The 20841-nt window shown below is 41.3% G+C and overlaps 1 protein-coding gene across 2 annotated transcripts in view; it reads left to right on the top strand.

Annotated features, from left to right (window-relative positions):
* The first annotated feature begins 9753 nt into the window (after window positions 1-9753).
* Window positions 9754-20841, top strand: part of sgcd (sarcoglycan, delta (dystrophin-associated glycoprotein)) — a 73801-nt gene continuing 62713 nt past the window's right edge. Inside the window, exons 1-3 of one of the 2 annotated variants that reach the window (XM_088932730.1) lie at window positions 18715-18756; window positions 18880-18947; window positions 20325-20510. In XM_088932730.1, coding sequence (XP_088788856.1) covers window positions 20325-20510 — 186 coding nt within the window. In that variant the 5' untranslated portion in view covers window positions 18715-18756; window positions 18880-18947. Of the gene's footprint in view, window positions 9930-18714; window positions 18757-18879; window positions 18948-20324; window positions 20511-20841 lie in introns of those variants that run through there. The other variant, XM_088932729.1, reaches the window with a different exon arrangement.

The following is a 20841-nucleotide window of genomic DNA, read 5'->3' as shown; positions in this document are numbered from 1 at the left end:
TTCCAGTTGCTTGCATTGTTGGCTGATGGAAGGAAAGAAGGATTCGCATCTTACAAAAAGGGGAAACAGGCTCTAAATGCAATAAACTGATCCATGTGATTTTGACACTTCACTGATTTCACTGTACTATACAGGAATAACAAAAGGTTGTTAGTTTCACCCATCGGTCCAGCTATTATTTTCTATTGATAATTCTCACGATTTCAAAATCGTGTTTTTCCTAAATAGAAAAAAGGATGTTTGTTTTTCAGTTTCTGCCTTGTAGGAATTAAGCAGATTTACAGGCAGCGTTCTAGACATCCTTATGATGGACATGTTAAAATAATGAATTGTGGTAGCTGAGGATGTCTATTTTTCTTGAAGCAGAAGATAAGCAAGTGTTGTCGTTCTCTAATCTGATTTGCAAAGTTCAAATGCCACTTTAATCAAAGCCTGAGCCTCCAAAATAAACACAAATCAATCAAATGGCGTATGTTTAATCCTATCAATTGTATGCGCAAATTGTGTTTGGAAAGTATATTGCCTCCATTACTTATCTCAGACAGTATAATTATTCTTTGTCTTTAAGGGTTCTCCTACGCGAGCCTGGCGCTATCTTTCTTTGCACAGAGCCATGGCACAATCAGGACTGGGCTCTCGCAGAGTTTGATGAAGAGCGAGCTACTGTGATGCTACTGACGTGTTCAGATGTCACTGCAGCCTTTCAAATCTTCCGGCTTTGCTGATTGTTTTTCTTCTTGAGCGGAGTGCCAGAGGCTTAGACGTGACTTCATTTTGCTTGTGCTGGGCTTAATGTACATAGTTTTACAGCAGGAACTACACCTTCCCTCTTCCCTGTTTTAACTTTTGTGTAATAATGTCCTCAATAATTAATTTCCAGAGAAACTGGAAAAAGTTTTAACAAAATGCATATAGCAAAAGTAACGCTGTGCAGGAATTCACCAGGGGGCATAGTATTGTGGGCACTCAGGTAGACTGGTGTGCCTTTGTTTTCTGTGCAACAGCGCCCCCTATGGAGTTCTCTGAGCTTCTGTAATTTAGACATGCTGTCAGAGAGAGCTGCGTCACTCCTCCAGGTGATGCTGATTCAGCTTTGGATGTTGACTAGGAGTGAGGAAAACACGCAGCATGACATGCCCAGAACACAGCGCTGGGTCCAGACAGCACAGCGCTGGACACTGAGAAGCTGGTGACGAGTCACATGATTCAGGCTTGTGTAGAGGCAGGAGTAAGAAGCTGTCACTGTACCAGTGCATGTGAAAACAGAATCCAGGGAAACACTGGAGCTCAACAAAAGGTGGGGGCAGAGGAGAAGAGGGAAGGCGAAACCAGTAGCGCTCATGTCTAGTGAATAGCTGGGGGGTTTATTGAACACAGAGTCCACAGCTCTGAAACTGTCAGCCATGCCAAGCCTTCAAAAGTAAAAATAGACCGAAACATGAAATCCTAGAATAGCTGCTGATCCCTGGCATGTGAAGTGATCAGTAGGGGTATCAGCAGTGTGGCCCTGTGAGGCAGAATCTTTGCTTTTCTGTCAGAAGTGGGAAGTGGGCAGAAGCGAGCTCAGCTGGGGGACACGGCCACAGCCGACTGTGGGGACACTGCTGCTGGGCGCACGCAAGCTGCTCGGGCAGAATTGCCCCCCCTCCTCCTCACAACACCCTGCTGAAGCACTCACTGCCCCGGCCTGTGCAGCGTCTTCAGCAGTGGAGTCAGGAGTCCTTTTTGCTGACCTCTACTGCAACACTCTGCAGCAGAGGAAATTAGCATTTTAGCAGTTCTCTTTCCTTCAAAGTTATTTTAAGTCGGGGATTTATAACAGCCGGAAGCTTAGTGTGAAAATAATAACCTCCTCAGTCCTGAAGTCTCCCTCATATTTATTGTTCTAAATCACCTCTGTTCTCTAGCCCACAAGGGCTGTGCTGAAATTCCACTTAAATTTGAGATTCTTACCTCTGCAGTTCCTTAATTTCACATGTACATATCTTAGTAATTACAATGGATCCCCAGCCTGAGGAAGATAATCCAATTTTTCTTTTTTTGACTGCAAATAGCCCTTTTCATACAATTTCATGGACATTTTAAGGAGTGTTCTCACACAGAAGAAATCAGAAGCCCAGTGAACATAGCAATTATTGCAAACATAACATTTCTGTGGTAAAATAAGGACCTTCTAGTGTTTCCTATTGTGGTCAAGTCTCAGCCTAATTACTAACTCCTAATTACTGCATTTACAATGCAAGCTGTATAACCAGGGGGTAAATAAGGCTCTGGAAGGTTTCCTCTGAACAGCCAACTTAAGATACTTTTCTTCCAAAGTCACACAATTCATGTTGTGCAAATAGTTGATGTTTTGCAGTAGTTAGCGAGTGATTGAAACTGTTGAGAAGAGCAAAAGTCAGGAAACATCAACAAACACAAAAGATACACAGAACAAAATACTTCAACTACAAACAAAACTGAATTCTAAACATCCAGACACTACCAGTAAAGCAACAGCAAGTAACTTTATTCATGTTCTAGTTTAAAATAAACTCTCTTGCATTCCTTAAAAGAGAGTAACAGGGGTGGTTTTAAGAGCATGCAGATGTTATTTGCTTTGAAGAGAGTGTCTAAGAGCATAAAGCATTTTTCCTACAGTATGTAGTATTTTATATGCGTCTAGAGGAGATTAAAATTTGTATCACGTCTATATAACTAAAATATAGCTTTTTTACTACAAGTAGGCAAAACTCACAGATCACTCTTCTCTCCATTCAGCACATTGGGATGGTGTGAGCCAAGCACACAGATCAAAACTAACTGGTGCCAAATATTAAAAAAAATATTAGGGGATTTCACCAGTCTTTACAGTAATTTCCAGTACTGGTTATTCTGCACTGTTTTTTTTTCTAATTGGTTTTGTTATTGTAATACCTGGTAGCGTTTAATTGAAATGTTCTGAAATATTTCAAGGTTTCACTAAGTCGCACACCACCACCACACAGTTTGAATTGTTGTGTACATGCTGCAAAAAGCCCCAGATCAAAGCAAAGTTGACTTTGGCTGCAGTCCGCCTGTGTACTGTAGGTGGCACCTCAGATGACTGCATTCTATAGCCATACCTTGATCGACTGCAAAGGGATGCAGAATTTATTGAGATGCAAAAACATGCATCATTCCAGACTCACTCTGAACTGAGATAGCGTAGACTAATTCCTCTAAAATCCTTGTCCTGCAGGGGCTACAATTCTGATTAACATGTCTTTTACTCAAGGGCACATGATGCCTCCTACACTGAACATTTCTTCACTACAATAAGCGTTTTTATTGCTTACAGACTAATGCTTCACTTTTGAGCAATGAAACACTTTGCTTTTGTTTCCTGTACTTTACAAATGTGCATGCTGAAGTGAAGAATTTGTTCTCTGACAACCACAACCACTGTAGTGGACTCCAGACACTAACACACGCTCTCAGATTTGTTAAAGAGCTTCTCTAAAATGTAGCAGTTTGTTTAGACTGCGCTCAGCATTTGTAAGCTTAATAAACAACTGTATGACAGAAGATGCACATTATTGTACTTGGAAACTTCACAGGCGCCAAGGCACACAAGTACAACACAAGTTTTGAAAAAGCTTGCACCCACTGGTATTGCTGACATAAACAGAAAGAACAGTCTCCATTACAGTTAATAAGAAACCCATTCTGACTGTGCGACTTAATTATTTTCTGCCTCAGCTCAGTGTTTTCATGTCTACTTTAATTATAGCGAGTATGTCTTCTTTAGTTTAAATTCTACATGTGAAAACATTTAGCGTTGTACTTAAGAACCAAATAAGCAGCAAACATCTATTCAAAAACAAAAAAGAAATGGGAGTAATGACAATAAGAGGTTCATAGCACTTGTGGCAGAATCTGGCTTGAATGCTGTACAGAGGGCCCTGGCTCGAATCTGGTTCGTATACTATGACTAGAGGACATATCATAGGCAGAACCCCCCAAAACAGCGGTTAAAAACAGGGCAAGTATGAGTCCGGGATGCTTGAGAGGGTCTTCGCCAGGTCAGTGGTTTGAAGCTGTGATGGGGGAGAGTCAGAGTCTGATGCCACACCTGGCTGGACGCCAGCGGAGGGGCATTAGAACAGGAGGACGCCCATCCCTCTGCCAACACCTGTGCCAGCATGGGCGACAAACAGAGTGCCCAGACTGAGCTCAGACACTGTGTGCTCACAGCCCTGGGGAGGAGTTAGTGTCAGTGGCTGGGAGGGCTCCGACGGGGAAACAGGGAAGGAGGACTGAGGACGTGGAAGACACAAACACCGCAGACTGGGTGCGGAGGGGTTGGACGCCAGAAGACAACACAGCGGAAATCCAGAGAGAGAAGTAAGGAGAGCAGTTGAAGCGGGGAATGTGGGAAGGGGTATCGTGACGAGAAGCTCTGGCCATGCCAGAGACCTGGAAAGGGCTGACATCATCGGGAGAAGAAACCAGAAGAGAAGAGTGAGCACCGTGGTGACAAAGTGGAATCGCTTGTTTTCCGGCAGCACGTGGGAAGACAGAGTTGGAAGAGATCTCTGGTTCGAGGCGGAACAAGCAGGTGACACCCTGCCCTGACCTGAACAGTGGAAAATAAGGGAAGGGCTTTTGAAACCGAGAACATGAGTTTTTTTCAATAAACTAGCTGCCCAGCCATGTTTCCTGGCTTCTTTCAAGAAACAGTTGGATGAGATCCTTGGATTCATTAGCTACCAGCAACCAAAGAAACTGTCTGGGCTGAATGTTTAATTTTTCTGATATTCTAGCACTTTTGTAACATTTTTAATGATTCATTGATTATGGTGAATCTCAGCTGTCGGTCTCTGACTTTTAGCAGGAACATGTTTATTTGGATTTCTTTTCAGCTCTGGACACTGGATTTTCACGGACATGTAATGAACAGACACCAAGGTGCATGAGCGGGAGAAAATGGCAACACACAGACCATTCATTTAGGATTTGTATTAAGTGGGAAATCAGATTTTTGGATGGCTCAATACACAGCATTATACAATACCCCGTTTTCTGAAAAACGATTTACTCAACGCGTCCTTCATCCTTTCTGTTGCTATGGCTTGATGAACTTTAAGCTTATGTACAATAAGCCAAGTCCAACCGCAGACAAGGACTCAGGTGGCCCAGGATGCACCGGTGTCAGGGCCAGTCAGCTCTTTGTGTGGCGTGGCAGGTGCAGGAGAGAGAGCACAATTCAAGACACCACGTCAAGGTCTGGGGCCAAACCCTTCGCCACTAGCAGCAGCACAGGGCATCAGACAGAGAGACGACTTGTGAGCACAGAGACCCCTCCTTCTTGCTGACATCTAGAATTCCTCCGGACATCTCAGGAGTGAGTTGCAAAAACAAGGAAAACATCTCCGGCAGGGTTCACTGTTCACTGCTAAGGCCTTGTGCTTTGGGGGCTTATGTTATGTGCAGTTTGATAAGGCACAGCCTTACACAGCAGCTCCAACAGCAAAGACCATGAAAGGATGTGGTTCCTTTTCCTTGTATAATATAGCAACTGTTTGAATGCCTTCTGTCATATCCTAAACAAGACGTGAATAAATAGCGCAGTATAGCCTCTGAATTTCACAATGTGCCTACATCCACCCTGCAACCCTGTAATGCTGAAGTATTTCCCTCATACATCATTCATGCCAGCATCATTCCCACATATCACAGACTTCAGAGTTCTTCTTTGTTCTGTTTCTTCCCACAGGTGCATTAGTGCCATGCCTTCCAGCGCTTTTCTGCTGGCATTCCATTCAGCTGGAATAATGAGCCTTTAAAATGGAAATTCAATACTAACTTGATTTTTTTAAGTTCCCAAGTAGTGCGCAAATTAGTCTTTTTACAACGTTTCCATTCAAGCAGTGAAAACATTTTGAAAAAAGGCTTCAGCAGCAGAATAGCAGACTTCAGATTTGAGATCTGTTTACCCAGAACTCCAGATTAATTAAATTTTGTAGCAGAACACGAGGGGAAAAGACATACAAATACAGTGGGAATGTTTTAAAGTAATTAAATTACAGTATATCTTTTTTCTTCACTACTTGACACAGTTTATCGGAGATCTCAGGCTAGCTCTTAAGGAGTTATGTTTTAAGTATTTTCCAACAGCTTTAAAGTCTTGGTTTTTGCAGTGGAATGATACTGCTCTTGGAAGACAGCTGGCAATGCTTAATGGGGAATAAATTATCTTACAAAAGAAGATCAACATACAAGACTTCAATTCCTTGTTTTTAATTGTTGCCCCTTCCAAAATGTCAGAAATTAAGTAACCCAGCTACAAACCCTTTTAATATCACTTTCACATGTCGCTAGAAGGTTGTGGTCTAGTAATGGGAGACAATTTGCCTTAGGACAATTTTTAACCAGCCCAATGTCATTAGATTTCAGAAGCTAAGCAAGCCTGGGAACCTGTGTGCTGTTGTTAATGGTGCTGGAGGACCAGTAAGTGGCGCTGTCCCCTCTGAACCAGCAATTCCAAACCAACACCCTCAGTGGGTGCTTCGTAGATTAAATGTGCTGTGAGATGAAACGTTCTATCCATCCATACCATCCATCTTCTAACTGCTTCACATACTGTACTGAGGGCCATGGGGGGAGCTGGAGTCTATCCCAGCAAGCAACGGGCACAAGGCAGAATACACCTTGGACGGCACGCCAGTGCATCGCAGAGCCCACACAGATACAAACAGACGCTCACATCAGGGCCAATTTTCCTAGAAGTCAATTAACCTACAGTACCAGTATGTTTGGATTGTGTCTGTTTTTTATTCGTATCAATTGTGGGAGGAATCCAACACAAACATAGGGAGAACATACCAACTCTATGCAGATAGCATCCCAGGTCCAGAACTGAACCCAGGGCCCCAGCGCTGCAAGGCACCACAATGTTGCCCTTTATTTAAATACAATACATTCTTCTTATTTGAAGCAATATTCTTTTCTGTCATACTAGACACAATTGAAACGATGCTAACATATGTAAGAGTCACTGTCGAGCCTGTATGGTTTTATAACCCATTGTTGTGGATAATTATGAAGTACTCAGTAAAAACATGAAAAAATCTCAAACTGAAAACTAAACATTGTAGCTGCATTTGGTTAACATTATACCACAGGCAGGACAACACTGGAGAATATTTTAACTACATCCCCTGAAGTTTTCAAATTAGCACTGCTCCTAGACTTTTGCATGGAAACTGCAGTTTCTTGTATCATTATCACAGAGTTACTTGATTATCTGGGGAAAGCTGGAATTTTTTTTTAATTTGCAGCCTCCAATACAGTGCACTGACAGAAGACAGAACATGGAATATGCTGACCTGGCTGTTTAGACCTGTGTATTCTGAAGGTTACTGTACATAGCTCTAAAAGCAGTGATCTCTCTTGCCATCTGCTGTAAGTGCAAATCTGATCAGACTGTCCTTGCATAAGTACAGTATATAGAAAACCCACCTGATTTTGCTTCACTAATGACCTTTACAATCTCAGTTTTTACAATCAATTACACTTAACTTAAAGGAGACCAAAGATGAATCACCGGACAAACAGTTAAACTCTACTTAAAAAGTGACAGTAATATTCAGGATATATTCTGCCACACAGAAAGCAAATTATAGCTGAAAGCCCTAACCTTGATTAAAACATTTACCTTTTTAATTTAAAGTGCACTTGCCTAATGAAATGAGGTTGTATTAACAGAAGATATGATAATACAGAATATAAACTACAAACCTGAAACAAAACCACACTGCTCCTTTCTAAGATGAAGTGTCCTTTCTTCATCAGTAGTTTCACAGTCATTCATAGAAATCAAGGAAAAGATGTACAGAATGACAGTCTGTCTGGAGAAAACTCCAGAGTAACAGGGCTTCCCAGCTAACTGGTGTCACAGACAAAAACGTCTCTGTGTGTCTGTGTAATAGACTGAGGCCCTGTTGTAACGAAAGCATTCTTTCAGGACCCTATGCAGACAACACAATCCGGGGAGGTGTGAGGAAAACACGGGGAAAAAAGCATGCAAAGGGGCTGGAAGGAAAACAGGGAGCGTGTCCAAGGTGTGCTGGTGTTCTGGGGGGTGAGTCCAAGGCAAACAGTCCAAAGAGTGTCCATAGGGAAATCCTTGACGAGGCAAATGTCCAGAGCAGGGTGGTCCATCCAAGACAAAGACAAACGGAGTTAAAAACCGGAGCGGGATCCGGCAGAGGGTCGGGGGGAAAAGGGGGGAACGGGACCAGGCGCTCCCGGATCCCGGATTCGGCTGGTACTGGAAACCAATGCAGACCCCAGAAGAGAGTGAGCGTCTGGCTTAAGTAGGGAGGCAGGAACCAGGAGCTTGTGGCTCAGGAATGGGCTTGGGATGGGCATGACTCTTTCTAAAAATAAAGGGCTTTCTCGTCATGAATGGATGCATCCTTTTGTACCTTTTTGTATTTCCAAAAATCCAAATACACAAATCAAGTTCAAACCAAGGTTGAATAACTGATATCAATGTCTGTTATGATCATTTTAAACCTAAACCCAACTGCACACTGACCCTTATCCCAAACTGAACGCTATCTCAACATTAGCTTCAACTATAGCTGTGAAATACAATCTATATAATTACAAACCAGATGATTTCCTGACATCAATTCCTTCATTTAGTTGCATCCCTTATTGAACCATGACTGACGCCAGTTTTTCTTTGAATCTGAGATCTGAAGCAAAGGAATTAGTTGTCAAAAAACTTGGTGGTGGAGGTTTTGCTATTTGCTATTAGAATACGATGAATAAATGTAGTTGTGAAAGGAGGAAATGATTTCAAGGTGACAGACTATTTTATTCTATGTATTCTGGTGACTTCAGTGAAATTGTGGTATCAAATTAAATTGTACATTGAGAAAGTATTTGGATGATAGGATCTGAGGTTATGTTTGGGTTGACATTGGAGCTAGAGATCCCCTTAAATGCAGTTTTCATTAACATTACCGTACAAATTTTGTATGTTTTACCTAGGTGTAAAAATACCAGCTGAGGTAAATTAGTCTGTTTTTTTTTGGTGGGGTCATTCTGGCTGCATGCGATGTTCCAGTCTAACATGCTACCCCAGCTCTTGCAGGAATGGACTGCAGGATACGCTAAGTGAGACTCGGTTCAGAACATTTCTTCTGTTGTTAGAGGACTTGAAAAGTGTTCTAACAGTGTAGCATACTCAGTAATTGCTTTGTACTGTATCTGAAAAAAAATATTGGCAAAGTTCCTTATAAACTTAGTGACAAAGTACCAAGTCCATTATCACCCCACAAGATAAAGCAGAACAATTAAGCAGCTACAATATCAATTGTTTGGTGTTAATTGCATTACATGCGCTGCCCACTTTAAATGCTCGACCACTCTCTCTGGCTCACAATGATTCCCATTATTCTTTACAGGCAAGGTTGCAAAACAACGGAGCAGGAAGAGTGAGCAGTGGAGTAGAGACACTGAGCACACTGCCAAGTAAGAGCACGCAAACACAAGAGAGTAGACTGCTTGCTTTTCCTTCCATGGCACAACACAGAGGCCTTGTAGTAATGGAGAAATTACCAGGCCTGCCCCTTTAACTTTGCACATGTGTTTTGGGTCTAAATTTGGAAGCTGACCAAATGCTGTAATTCAAACTAGCAGTGTGGTGCAGAATTCAGTCACTGAGCAGCTTCGGTTGAATCTGCTGGATAAAGGACTCTGAAAACTCTCCAGGAATTTCCTCCAGCTTGGGCAGGGACTTGGCTACGAGTCTGTTATTGGAAAATCTGACAAGAAGTGCTGCCTGCAGTCTGTCAGGCCAGGCCTCATGCAGCTTTTTAAGAAACACTCAATCTTCTTCATCTTCCCGACACACCCCGAGTTCGTAAAAGCTTGGTAAACTGGTAGAGAAAGAGGTAAGACTTCTGTTTTTCATGCTTTCGTTGTTTGTCTGTTCCATAAGATGCTTTTCCTACTGCGCTTCTTGTTGAGAAACAGTAGTTTACTATCTCTGACATGAAACACAAGGCAGAAATTTTGTGTCTTGTGTGTCCATTTGCTAATAACAGCAGGAGAGTGCAAAGCAAGCAGTTATCACAGGAGTTACAGTAGTTAAACAGCTGTTCTGAATTGGGCTCAGCATGTTACAAAACTATCAGAAGTTGCGGATGTTGTGCTAAACTTGCACTGAAGAGTTTCTGTTTCTGTCTCACAGAGTTAAAGGTTATGTGAAGGAAGTTGAGACCCCTTGAGCTGGGGGAGGATATTGACAGTTGTGAGCAGTTTTCAGACAGGGCTGAGCCAAACTCCCTGAAATAAGAATTCAAGGGTGGCCCTATGTCTTTAGTTTAATTTTCAGTAGGCACTCGATCCAATTTCTTATATCGCTTTCTATTGGCATTTGTTTCTTGTTATCGTACTCCTTTGGGGAGAAAGGGGCTATAAATAATACAGAAGCAAACTGTTTAGTAAGAAATCTCAGTTTCCAGTCAAAGCATTTTAGTCTGGAACAAACTTGCAGTCAGTCACAAAGAAAAGCAAACTTCTTTTTGCATTTTTATGGCTTACAAACGGAGGAAGTTTAGAAACACTTATCAAGCACCAAGCTTGCAGTGCAGGTTAGCGTCAAATGGGACTGTGTGTGTGTGTGCTCAGACACAGCCCTGCGCGTGTCGCGTGTGCCGTTGTAGGGGGGTGGATGTTGAAGTCAAACGCAGCTGTTTGAAGTTTTGCTGCCTGACCCACCTCGAAGTGAGAGAAAAAAAACAAACTGGTCATGGTCACAGAACACGTTTTAATTATTTTGTAACGGAAACGACATTCCTCTTTCCTGTTGACCCAGTCTATTCAATGGAACATGCAACACAGTTCTACCTATAATCAAGCTCCCTTAAACATCAACCTAATGACTGAAGAGGCAAGCTGTGGGCCTTGGTTACAGAGCTCCAGACTTGCACAGGGGCCTGTGCTCCTCAAGTGGACACCCACCCTCTCCCTCCCCCACACACCATGACCCAGCCGCACTGTCTGCCTGACTGCCTGAGCCATGCTGAAGTCAGACGAAGAGAGACTGAGGTGCTTCTGCTTTTCATGTTCACTGCTGTTCCACTACAGTATGTACAGCCTCTGCGCCAATGGGGGGGGGTTGATAAACACTATCTTAGCTTTTGTCTCACTCTATAGACAGCATTAAATAAACAAGGGCCTGTAAGAGTGTTTACAGAACCCTGAGATGTGGCTGTTTGTTTTGCAACAGTGCGAGTTCTGTTGCTTGCCGGCTCTTTAACTCAGACGTGGCACTTCAGAGGAAACGTGCTCTTTCTGAGCCTCACTTGCAGGTTCGCTGATGTTTTCCGTCTCAACAGGAGCTTTCGCCTGAAAGGACTCCTCTATTGGATGATGTGATTAAGTCATTCTGCATGTTGCACAATTAAACTAATTGGCACAACAAAGACATCATTAATGAAAATACGTACGTGTGGTAATTACGTATGGTAATATACGTTTTATATTACCACAAAATGCTCACTCAAATTGGGAGTAATACAATAATAAACTTTATTTTATATAGCGCCTTTAAAGGTGGCTTCTCAAAGTGCTTTACAGAATGAGAACAACAATAAATAAAAAGAATACACAAGATAAAACACAATTACAATATAATCATTGAATCATATCACATCTACAGAATATCACAGTAGTAGTTCTTTTGCCAAACATAAGCACTGGGTCTATTTCTATAATGAAAAATAAGACTTAATTATTATTATTAATAATAATATTAAGATCCATGCTGTTTTTGAGTTTAATGGAGTGTACAGAGAAAAAAAAGGAATTCTAAATTAAAAATCATCTTATCCTGATCAAACAAGCATGCCATTTTCTCTAATAACAACCGTGGGCTTACCTGTGATTATACTGCTATACTGCTTGGTCACATCATTTCACGTGTGACACTCACATACAGTGCAGCAGCTTTGGATAGTTTAGCACACTTACGTACCAACACTTCCTAGCAGAATGACGGCGGAACAGATGTGGAAATGCACACCAGGACTGGGAATTGGAACAGACGCCTCAGCAGGCACAGCACTGTTTGAATGGACAGCCTTTCTGTTTCCACCGGAAAGAAAACAAAACATAACCAGGAGGTTTGGAATCTCTGATTAAACAACAGATTGCATTGATCTGTGGTTCTCTGGCGTCAGAATGGAATGCTTTCACTTTCAGCACGGCTATGCGATTGCGGAGGGCACAACTCACATGTTTAAGTCTGATGAACTTTTATTTTGTCCAATTATTTGTTTAAGCCATCAGTAATCTCCTCTTCTCAGCTTCATGATTGTCCTAAGGCCAAAACACAGAAACCACACATATTAATCCACATACTGTACTAGCAATTTTAACGAGGCATTAAGCAACTATCATCATCAAAGCATAAAATACACAATGCAATATTAAGATTTAACAAATAATCTGCATTACCAGCTTCTCTGTGAACATGAGATACTGTGAAGGTGTTTAATATTCAAAAGATTTCTGCCCACATCCACTGCTACTCAGAAAAAAGAAGTTTCTCAGAGACCTGGAAAATGCACAGGCTGTCAGTTATATCTTTGAATTTACTGGACACTTTTAGGTTTATGGGGGTTGTATTTTGATAAACATAAGAATATGTTTAATTAACCTCAAAAGTAGGTGTTCCACAACAACAGGGCCTCAACCCAGAGTGGAATGTGCAGATTTCAACACCCTATCTTTATTTCTATGGTCAAAGAAGTCTCTGTCCAAATTTAATACATATCATCCCTTTGATATTATCCCCATGAGCTGCTCTCATGGTTTTGAGGTTTGCTTTTTATGTCTTGTTTATTGCAGTTTGTCAAAAAAATAAAGAATAAACAATGCAGTGAGGGTAATCTTAAAAGAAAGCATTCCGATTCAGAGAATTTCCTGCTGCCTTCACTACTGTCTTCAATAAAGATGGTGAGTCAGTTTCAGAGGCAGCCATGTGTGCCCAGACCATGATGTCACCCCCACTTCTTCTGGGGGACAGGGGTTGTTATTGTCAGTCAACATGTAGAAGCTACAGCTAGCATTTCCAGACTGGGAGGGTGCAGCACATAAAAACAATATTAATAAATCCAGTAAAATGATTGATAACAATGTATCCAAGCGATTTGAAATCTACCAGATGACTATCTGTCAGAGAAAGAACTCGAGTACATTCTTTACTTAGCACTTATTCGGATAAGGTCAGTACGACATTTAAGCTCTGTCTAGGTAAACACTAACGATCAAAGCTCTGTGTTGCAGACACAGCCATCCTGTCAATCTGTTAGAGATGCAGCACTCTCTCAACAGAGGCCTCTCACAATGGTTATCGCATTCTTGTTATTGGAGAGATGATGGAAAGGCACGTGAACGGGATAAAAATGAGAGGACCTTTATGGTAAAGCAGTGAATAAACACAGACCTGTCCACCTGAGAGGCCGGTGTATAAAATTCTGCTGTGGTACAGGCACCATGCATGGATACGCACAGCACCTGCTAGGTGAGACTCGTCAGGGTGACTTCACTGGGATTGCACAAACATCTAACATCATGCAGTATACGTTAAGGGAAAAGAGCGATACTATTTTCCATAACATGATCCTGATGACTTCAATGGTAATTTCCTAAGAAAGCCACATCACCACTGTCGTTTAAAACACCCGATGCGATCTTTTTCTGTTTTGGTCGCTGGCCTGAAGCAATCCATGGATACGAACATTATAAAACACAATCAGACTTGCGTTTGAACGGTAAAGAAAGCCGTTGTCATTTTATCAAAAAATACCTCTCGCTATTTCGAAGCAAAAACTATATATAGTCTATGTTTAGCAAAAACAGTAGAATACAGAACATGTTTCTAGATTAAATATAGTTGTGAACAATCGTTATAAAAATATTACTGATGGTGATCCGACATGCTCTGCAGCAGTGGCACAGACAAGTGATTTTGGACACATTGTCAGAGTACTGTATGCATGGTTTACCTTTGAATGTTTTAGTTAAGTCTAAAGGTGTCACTTGCAGCTGAATATATATAAAGTTCCATTGGAAAGGTTCACCAAAAGTAGTTTTGCATGGGAGAGTTAAGCAAATGTATACATTTTCCCCAGCATCAGTGCACTTCTACTTCACACCAGACCCAGAAGTGAAAGTATCCTGAAGGCTAGTTCCACTTTCTGCACTGTGTGACTCATCTTTCCCAAATAACTTTCAAACGCCTGTCAAAGAAAATGGGAAGTGTGTGACATTAATCTTTCTTTTCCTATGAAGAATTTAAACAAGTAAAGGAGGTGGGAAAAGAAAGATTAATACATGACGACTAGTAATGATTATTTGGGTGTTAGACCACGTTCTCTTTAAGATAAGGGAAGATCACAGGGGAGAAACTGTCACCTTGAGGCTGTTTGGGAAACATTATTAATCTCTTTAACTCCAGTGATACAGAGCAGAGGTGTCAGAGGGAACCGAATGGATCACATAAAAGGGGGCTTTGTGAAGATGAAAAGAAGCATTTAGCCATTAGGCTGTGGACGGCCTTTATAGCCATAAAATTGTAAAATTCACAAACAGGCAAGGTAAAAAAACACAAACACCCTACTACAGTTTGTAATTGGATTTAGCATAAATGGCTGTGCAGAAAATTTAGACTAAATTTAGACGAAATTTGGACTACAATGTGAAGAGTATCAGCTGTGTGCATATTTAGAACAGGGTATGTGAATGTTTTTAAATGCATTCCTAAATGTGGCACCACAAACTAGTACTAGTTGTTTGGTATATAAAAGTCAAAATTTCTTGGACATGATATAAGGTAATTCCCCCCTTGTGTTAAATAAAAAGCACTTCATATTTGAGTCCCAAACTAGGAAGTAATTCTAGGTCCATTAACAGCTGAGCATTGCAGTAACATCTGTGCTGGACATGTCCTGTCCTGTAGATCCACAGTCCTTAGGGCTCTTTGTCTCTTCAGTTGCTTCAGCCTAGAAAAATACCAGTGTGTCATCCAAAAGACCAAGCACCTAATATAGTCACTATATTCAGTTAACTTTAGTAGTTTGGTGAAATTCTAATAATGTTTAAATCAGCTGGCAAATAAAGAGCTTATTTAATACTCTAGAGTTAACTTACCAGGCTGAGGAAATAACAATGCCTGCAGAAGATCAGCACTGCCACATCCCTCCTCACTCACAAGGAATGAACCAGGGGGGCAGCTGTTAGGGTGCAGTTTGGGTGGAGGGAGGGGTGTCAAAAAGATGCAAGTTGTGGACAGCCAGAAATTACTTATACAATGGAGAGCAGAAGTGAGGGATAAGAATTTCTCTTAAATAAAACCATTTATGAGCACAGATATGATGAACATAAGAGCAACCATAAGCAAAAGTTTTTTTCCCCACCTAGCACGTTTTTGGTAATTAACGATCCAAGAATCTGATCCAGCTTTTTCTTGAAGGAAGCAGGGTATTGACTTCAATAACAATGAAAACCAGAAAACTCTGTTTCTCTTGAGGGCCAGCTAATCACTCACAATCATTCTTAAGCTGATCAGTTAGGCTGGGGCTGAGCCACACAACAAGAGGTTTTTCTTTTCTTTTCCTTCCAAAACCTTTAATGAGTCAGTCATGAAAGAAAACTACGAAACCTTCTAGAGTGTGAATCTTAAGGCCAGTCACCTCCCAACTTTCTGGACCTGGGGACCCCTGGGTAGGCATTTAAGACAACTCTCAAATGATGCTTAACCCATTTCCAAGAATTCCCGGGAATGTCAGAAATGCTTTCAGAGCTGGAAAATAAAAAAATATACTACACAGGGCAGAGCCAGGAGCTCTCAGCAGTTTGTCTTTTACTTGTTTCAATTAATACCACGTGGGACATTTAAACTTTTTTTCAGGTAGAACAGGTGTTTCATGCAAGCAACTTTCCCACTGTGGAAACAGAAAAAAATCCCTTCTTCAGCAACTGCTGTCTGTCACTTGTGTCCTTCCCTAGAGGGTTATAACTGAAACCATGTTTCCAGACTCCTCCTAGCCTGTCACACATCGTTGGTTGAGTTATCTTTGGGGACTCAGTTCCATTCTTCTCAGCCTTTTGTAAACTCCAGTTTATGTATTTATTTTTACCAGAGGCTTCTTCTTCACAAGGTTAGAAGGTACACTGGTTTATTTGAAAGATAATTACTCTGGCAGTGGTTTCAAGAATTCAGGCATTTTGTTGGGTAATTGTTCCAGGGTAGTGCGAGTTTGTGTCAGTTTATTAAAGCCAGTGTTTCAGGATAACCATGACAGAGCTACAAGATGGCCAACGTACAGTATAATTAATTGCTGGCCTATTAACCTTGGCAATAAAAAAATGCAGTAAAATGTATGATGGCTGGCAGGCCTCCAGTGTTTTCTATGATCATAATATCTTCACTTTCTGTGTGAAAAAGGAATAAGGGTGAGGATCAGCTTGGACTTTGTGTTGCACAGACTTACACAATCAAGAGCATAAAAGTTTGTGCATGTTAAAGACATCTAAAAAAAGCTTGTGAAACATAATTAACACATAAAAAGTCCATTTTATAAAGCTCTGTCTTGTCTACCTAGACGTCACTGCTTTGCGTGATGTACTGTCCTTCTCATGTGCTCAGTACTTCTACTCACATGCTCTTTAAAATAAAAAGAACAGAAATCTAGGTGCCAGTAGAAAACATATTGTTGTGTATTTTACAACAGGGGAGTAATGACAGGGGTTCCCAGTCCTGCTCCTGGTGATCCACACCTCCTGGTTTTCCTTCCAGCCCAGCGCTCAAACATGCTGGAGTCTGCTTGTTAGCCACTGTGTTTCGGAAGAAAAATTTAAAACCCTAACTTCTGAGCATGAAAAAAGTTTTAAATATTCCAATAAATTTGTTAGTTCAAATTAAGTGCAATTTGTGAGTTCACTTAAGGCTTCAATTGCAGCCCGTAATGAAGCTCAGCTGGAATGAGAAGCAGCAGGGGTGCAGGCCTCCACGACCAAGACTGGACATCCCAGCAGCAGGGGACAGATATGATTGATGGAGCTCAAGGACGCTGGTGAAAAAAGACCTTCCACCATTTGAAATAAAAAAATGTAGAATTTAAAGGAGAAATTGCAGGGAAGTCTTTGGAAAGTGAGGCATTTCTCTACATAAGCTTTCCCTTTTGAGCCTTGCTTGTTCACATGCAACTAATCAAAGATCTTCAGGAGAAACTTGTGCAAATTAAAAGTCATTTTGCAGACCTTGTTTGTTCTGCATACTAACCTACCTTCTTGTACACTAATTAGCTAATTAGCAAACTGCACAACGAGCCAGATAGCCTCTATGCATTTGCGGCCTTTCTTATTTTGTTAATACAGAACGTGACACATAAATTCCAAAAACGCAAGTCAATATAAGCTAATTCTTCAAAAGGAAAGAGTGGAGATTAATTCCACACTAAAAACAAGAAGCTAAACACCAGGTTTCAGCTGTGGGGCCTCTTCAGATAAGGGAGGGGGTGAGGAAGGCACAGGGGCGAGTAAGGAGAGTGAAAGAAAAACAAATGAGTGAAAGGGGGTCTAAAAATACTGAACTCCAGGGGATAATGAGAAGACAGAAATCTGTAAACAAATGATGAACGGTGTAGAAAGGAATAAGTTGATCATTAAGTGCTGGCGGAAGGTGTGAACCTGGTTTAGGGATTCGTTCGGATGGATGTCTTTAAGAGTCTGGAATCCCTGCAAAAAGACTCAGAGAGGTCAGTGCAACCAAGGCCAAAAGAGGTGAAATGGGAAACTCCTGGCTCGGTGAGATCTTTGATCCTGGCTCTTCTGACGCATCCCCTGAAACACCCGCCCAGTTCTCCACCTGCTTCGGCAGTGCACTTTCTGCAAGAGATGCAATCAATAAGGTTTTCTGGACAAACATTGACTAATCATTGTCAACATGAATAGAATTACACAGAGGTGCATAAAGCATTTACCCTTAATTTAATTTCAATGTGAATTCAAATTCAATTATCTGCTTATTAAATGATAACACACGAAGAAGATGAGGAGGAGGAGAATTATGGAAACATTTTCTTTATAAAGACCGAGATACACTGCAGTCATTCTGAATTGTGGAAGATTAGAGAACTTGGGTGGGAGGCCTGTTCAGAAATTGCTTTTTCAACCTGGCCAGTTTGTCTGTTGTAGAACAAAAAAGTCTATAACACGAGCTGGGACAATTATTTTTTCTTCCCCTTTGTTAATCAAAGCACAAGGTAATTACTCAAAAGCAGTGATATGGCTCTGTGCTAAATGTGAAACCTGCTAGACATTTCAATGCACATAGCCGGCTCTGTGTCACCGTGAAGGACTCCCTTGTTCTTCAGAGGCATGGGTTCATTTGTTATCAAGTGAGAAGGTTAATTAAGTGTACATTCCTATCTTAACTTTACATGTGGCCTCTAACCTCTAAACCAGGCCCTGATTGTTAAACAGCCCGTTAATGTGACACAAATTGCATTATAAAAGATCTTCTCTTCGCAGAGCCTTGCTGTGGAAAAGACACGGAGACTGGAAGTACAAACTGGGGCACTGGGACATCTGTTCTGTGTGTTGACCCTCTGACTTTACAAAGGTCTGCAGAGTCCCGGTTCAATCTTTGCCTCTTCAAGTCGAACTGAAAAAGCAGTAGCCAGTTTAAGCAGTAACTTTCCCTGTTTGGTACGTCATTGTGTGTGAGTCAATTGCTACAGTATATCAATTAAGAGGGAATGGCCAAGACACAGCAATGCTTTTGTTATTCCTATCCAAATCTAGAATTTGCTTTCTCTTTTCCATGGACAGGCTATGAATCCAATGGGACTCAACTGACAAATATTTTTCACTAGAAACAAATCTTTTGGTTATCAAAGGTTAGTCTTTTTAGATATCTTTATATTCCTAATGAGCAAGAATTAAAGAATGATTTCTTTCCATTTTTATTGTTAAAAAACAGGTTACACATTTTGCCTGAAGTAATAATTGAACAGTAGAAGAAAGACCATTTGCCACACAATAGCTTTGTTGTATGAAAAAAGCCATGTGAGAATACAGAAACCATGACTGCATAGATGGGTTTATATATTCAAAGGTCTCTTAGGAAGACACTAGATACTGAAATCCTTTGAAACACTGACATTTAGATTTAGTTTTTTTTGCTTAATGTCACCAGGGGTTTGTGATTACTCCAAATTTATTATTACTCCGATTTTCAGGACAACAGGCCTGTGCAAAGTTAATCATTACTTGGTAAAGGTTAGTTTTCAGGGTCCTCAACAAATCATGTTGCAGTGACTGGTAATTTACTTGAAGGAGCAAGTGCCAGATCCCACACTGAGAGAACGGAGCAGGAGACACAGAGCAGTGCAGCAAAGCACACCCATAGGAAAATGGCAATGTGTCAGGTGGACGATGCATTGAAAACTGGGCAGTGCGCAAGGTCAGCCACTTTCTGTACAGCAGGTTTTACTGCAGTTTGAATCATGTGAATTATTCTGCTTCTTGTAATGTGCAGTGTCTTTTTTTTCTTTCCAGGCAAGCAATTAGGAACCATCATTAGAGAATGCTATCATAGTATCGGTAGTGCAGAAAGGAACTGAAGGTTTATGACACAGTGAAAGCACTTCATCCTGAGACTTGTGATCCCAGTACTTTACGTCTAACCTGGTGTTTAATCTTCCACGTTATCTGCTATGGAGTGAGCTGCAATGGCAAAATGGCTTTTGTGCATTACCCCAGGGAGTGAATGCAGAAAGCTCTCACTATTTAGAATCTCTTCGGATGAAAAGAGCTCAACAAATACCATGTACAGTATAATCATTATCATTTCTGAAACACTCTGTAACCTGGTTTTGTATTGTTAAATGAAATGCCTTAATTATAGTTTTAAAGGATCTGTTGGCTTTTTCCAATACTGAGTTATTATGAGAGGATTCTTATCATTTTTAAGCATGTTCAGCAAAGTGGTGTGGCAGTTAGTGCTTCCACCTCACAGCTCTCGAGTCTTCGGTTTGATTCAGGTCTGGGGTACCTTCTCGGTGGAGTTTACATGTCCTACCACCATTCAAACAGGTTTAGCTCAGGCGCTCACCCACAAAGCCATTTTCCAACCATGCTGCAAAGCATGGAAGGATATGTCCAAGGGTGGCAGGAGGGTGAAGAGTCACCGCTGAAATCCTGAGATGGGCTCCCTCAGGGAGGGTTGTGTGTGAAGGTCTGTACTACAATACTTGCTCTTCTCTTCCTTGCAGATGACCCAGGAACAGTACACTCATAGAAACAATGTCCAGAGCTCTGAAGAACCTCATGTGTACAAAGTGGGGATTTACGGATGGAGAAAGCGCTGCCTTTACTTCTTCGTTCTCCTCCTTATGATTTTAATCCTGGTCAACCTCGCTCTGACAATATGGATCCTCAAAGTCATGAACTTCACGATAGTAAGTACTGCATGACGTCTGCCTGAGGGTGGTCAAGGATGTTCGGCTACACAACAGGAGGCCTCTGTAGGGTTCTTCAAAGGACCAGACTCCCAAATAGCCTTTTAATAATTGCCCGCTGGGAGTTGTAGCGCATCAGGAAACTGTTTCAATTGTGCATCACAGTGGCAGCATTTATTTTCTTCTTTTTTTTTCTTTTGTAAATTGTGCTGCTCTATGTTGCAGGCATCTACAGTATATGAAAGCAAGGATTTCTCATTGATCTTTGGCATTACCGAAGTCTAAGCCCTAGCGTTCGTTAAAGTGAACACCCACACACGCAGATGAAATG

This window comes from Atractosteus spatula, chromosome 14 (assembly GCF_055471065.1).
Source record: "Atractosteus spatula isolate fAtrSpa1 chromosome 14, fAtrSpa1.hap1, whole genome shotgun sequence".
NCBI classification, from domain to species: domain Eukaryota; kingdom Metazoa; phylum Chordata; class Actinopteri; order Semionotiformes; family Lepisosteidae; genus Atractosteus; species Atractosteus spatula.
This window is presented reverse-complemented; position numbering and strand designations above follow the sequence as displayed.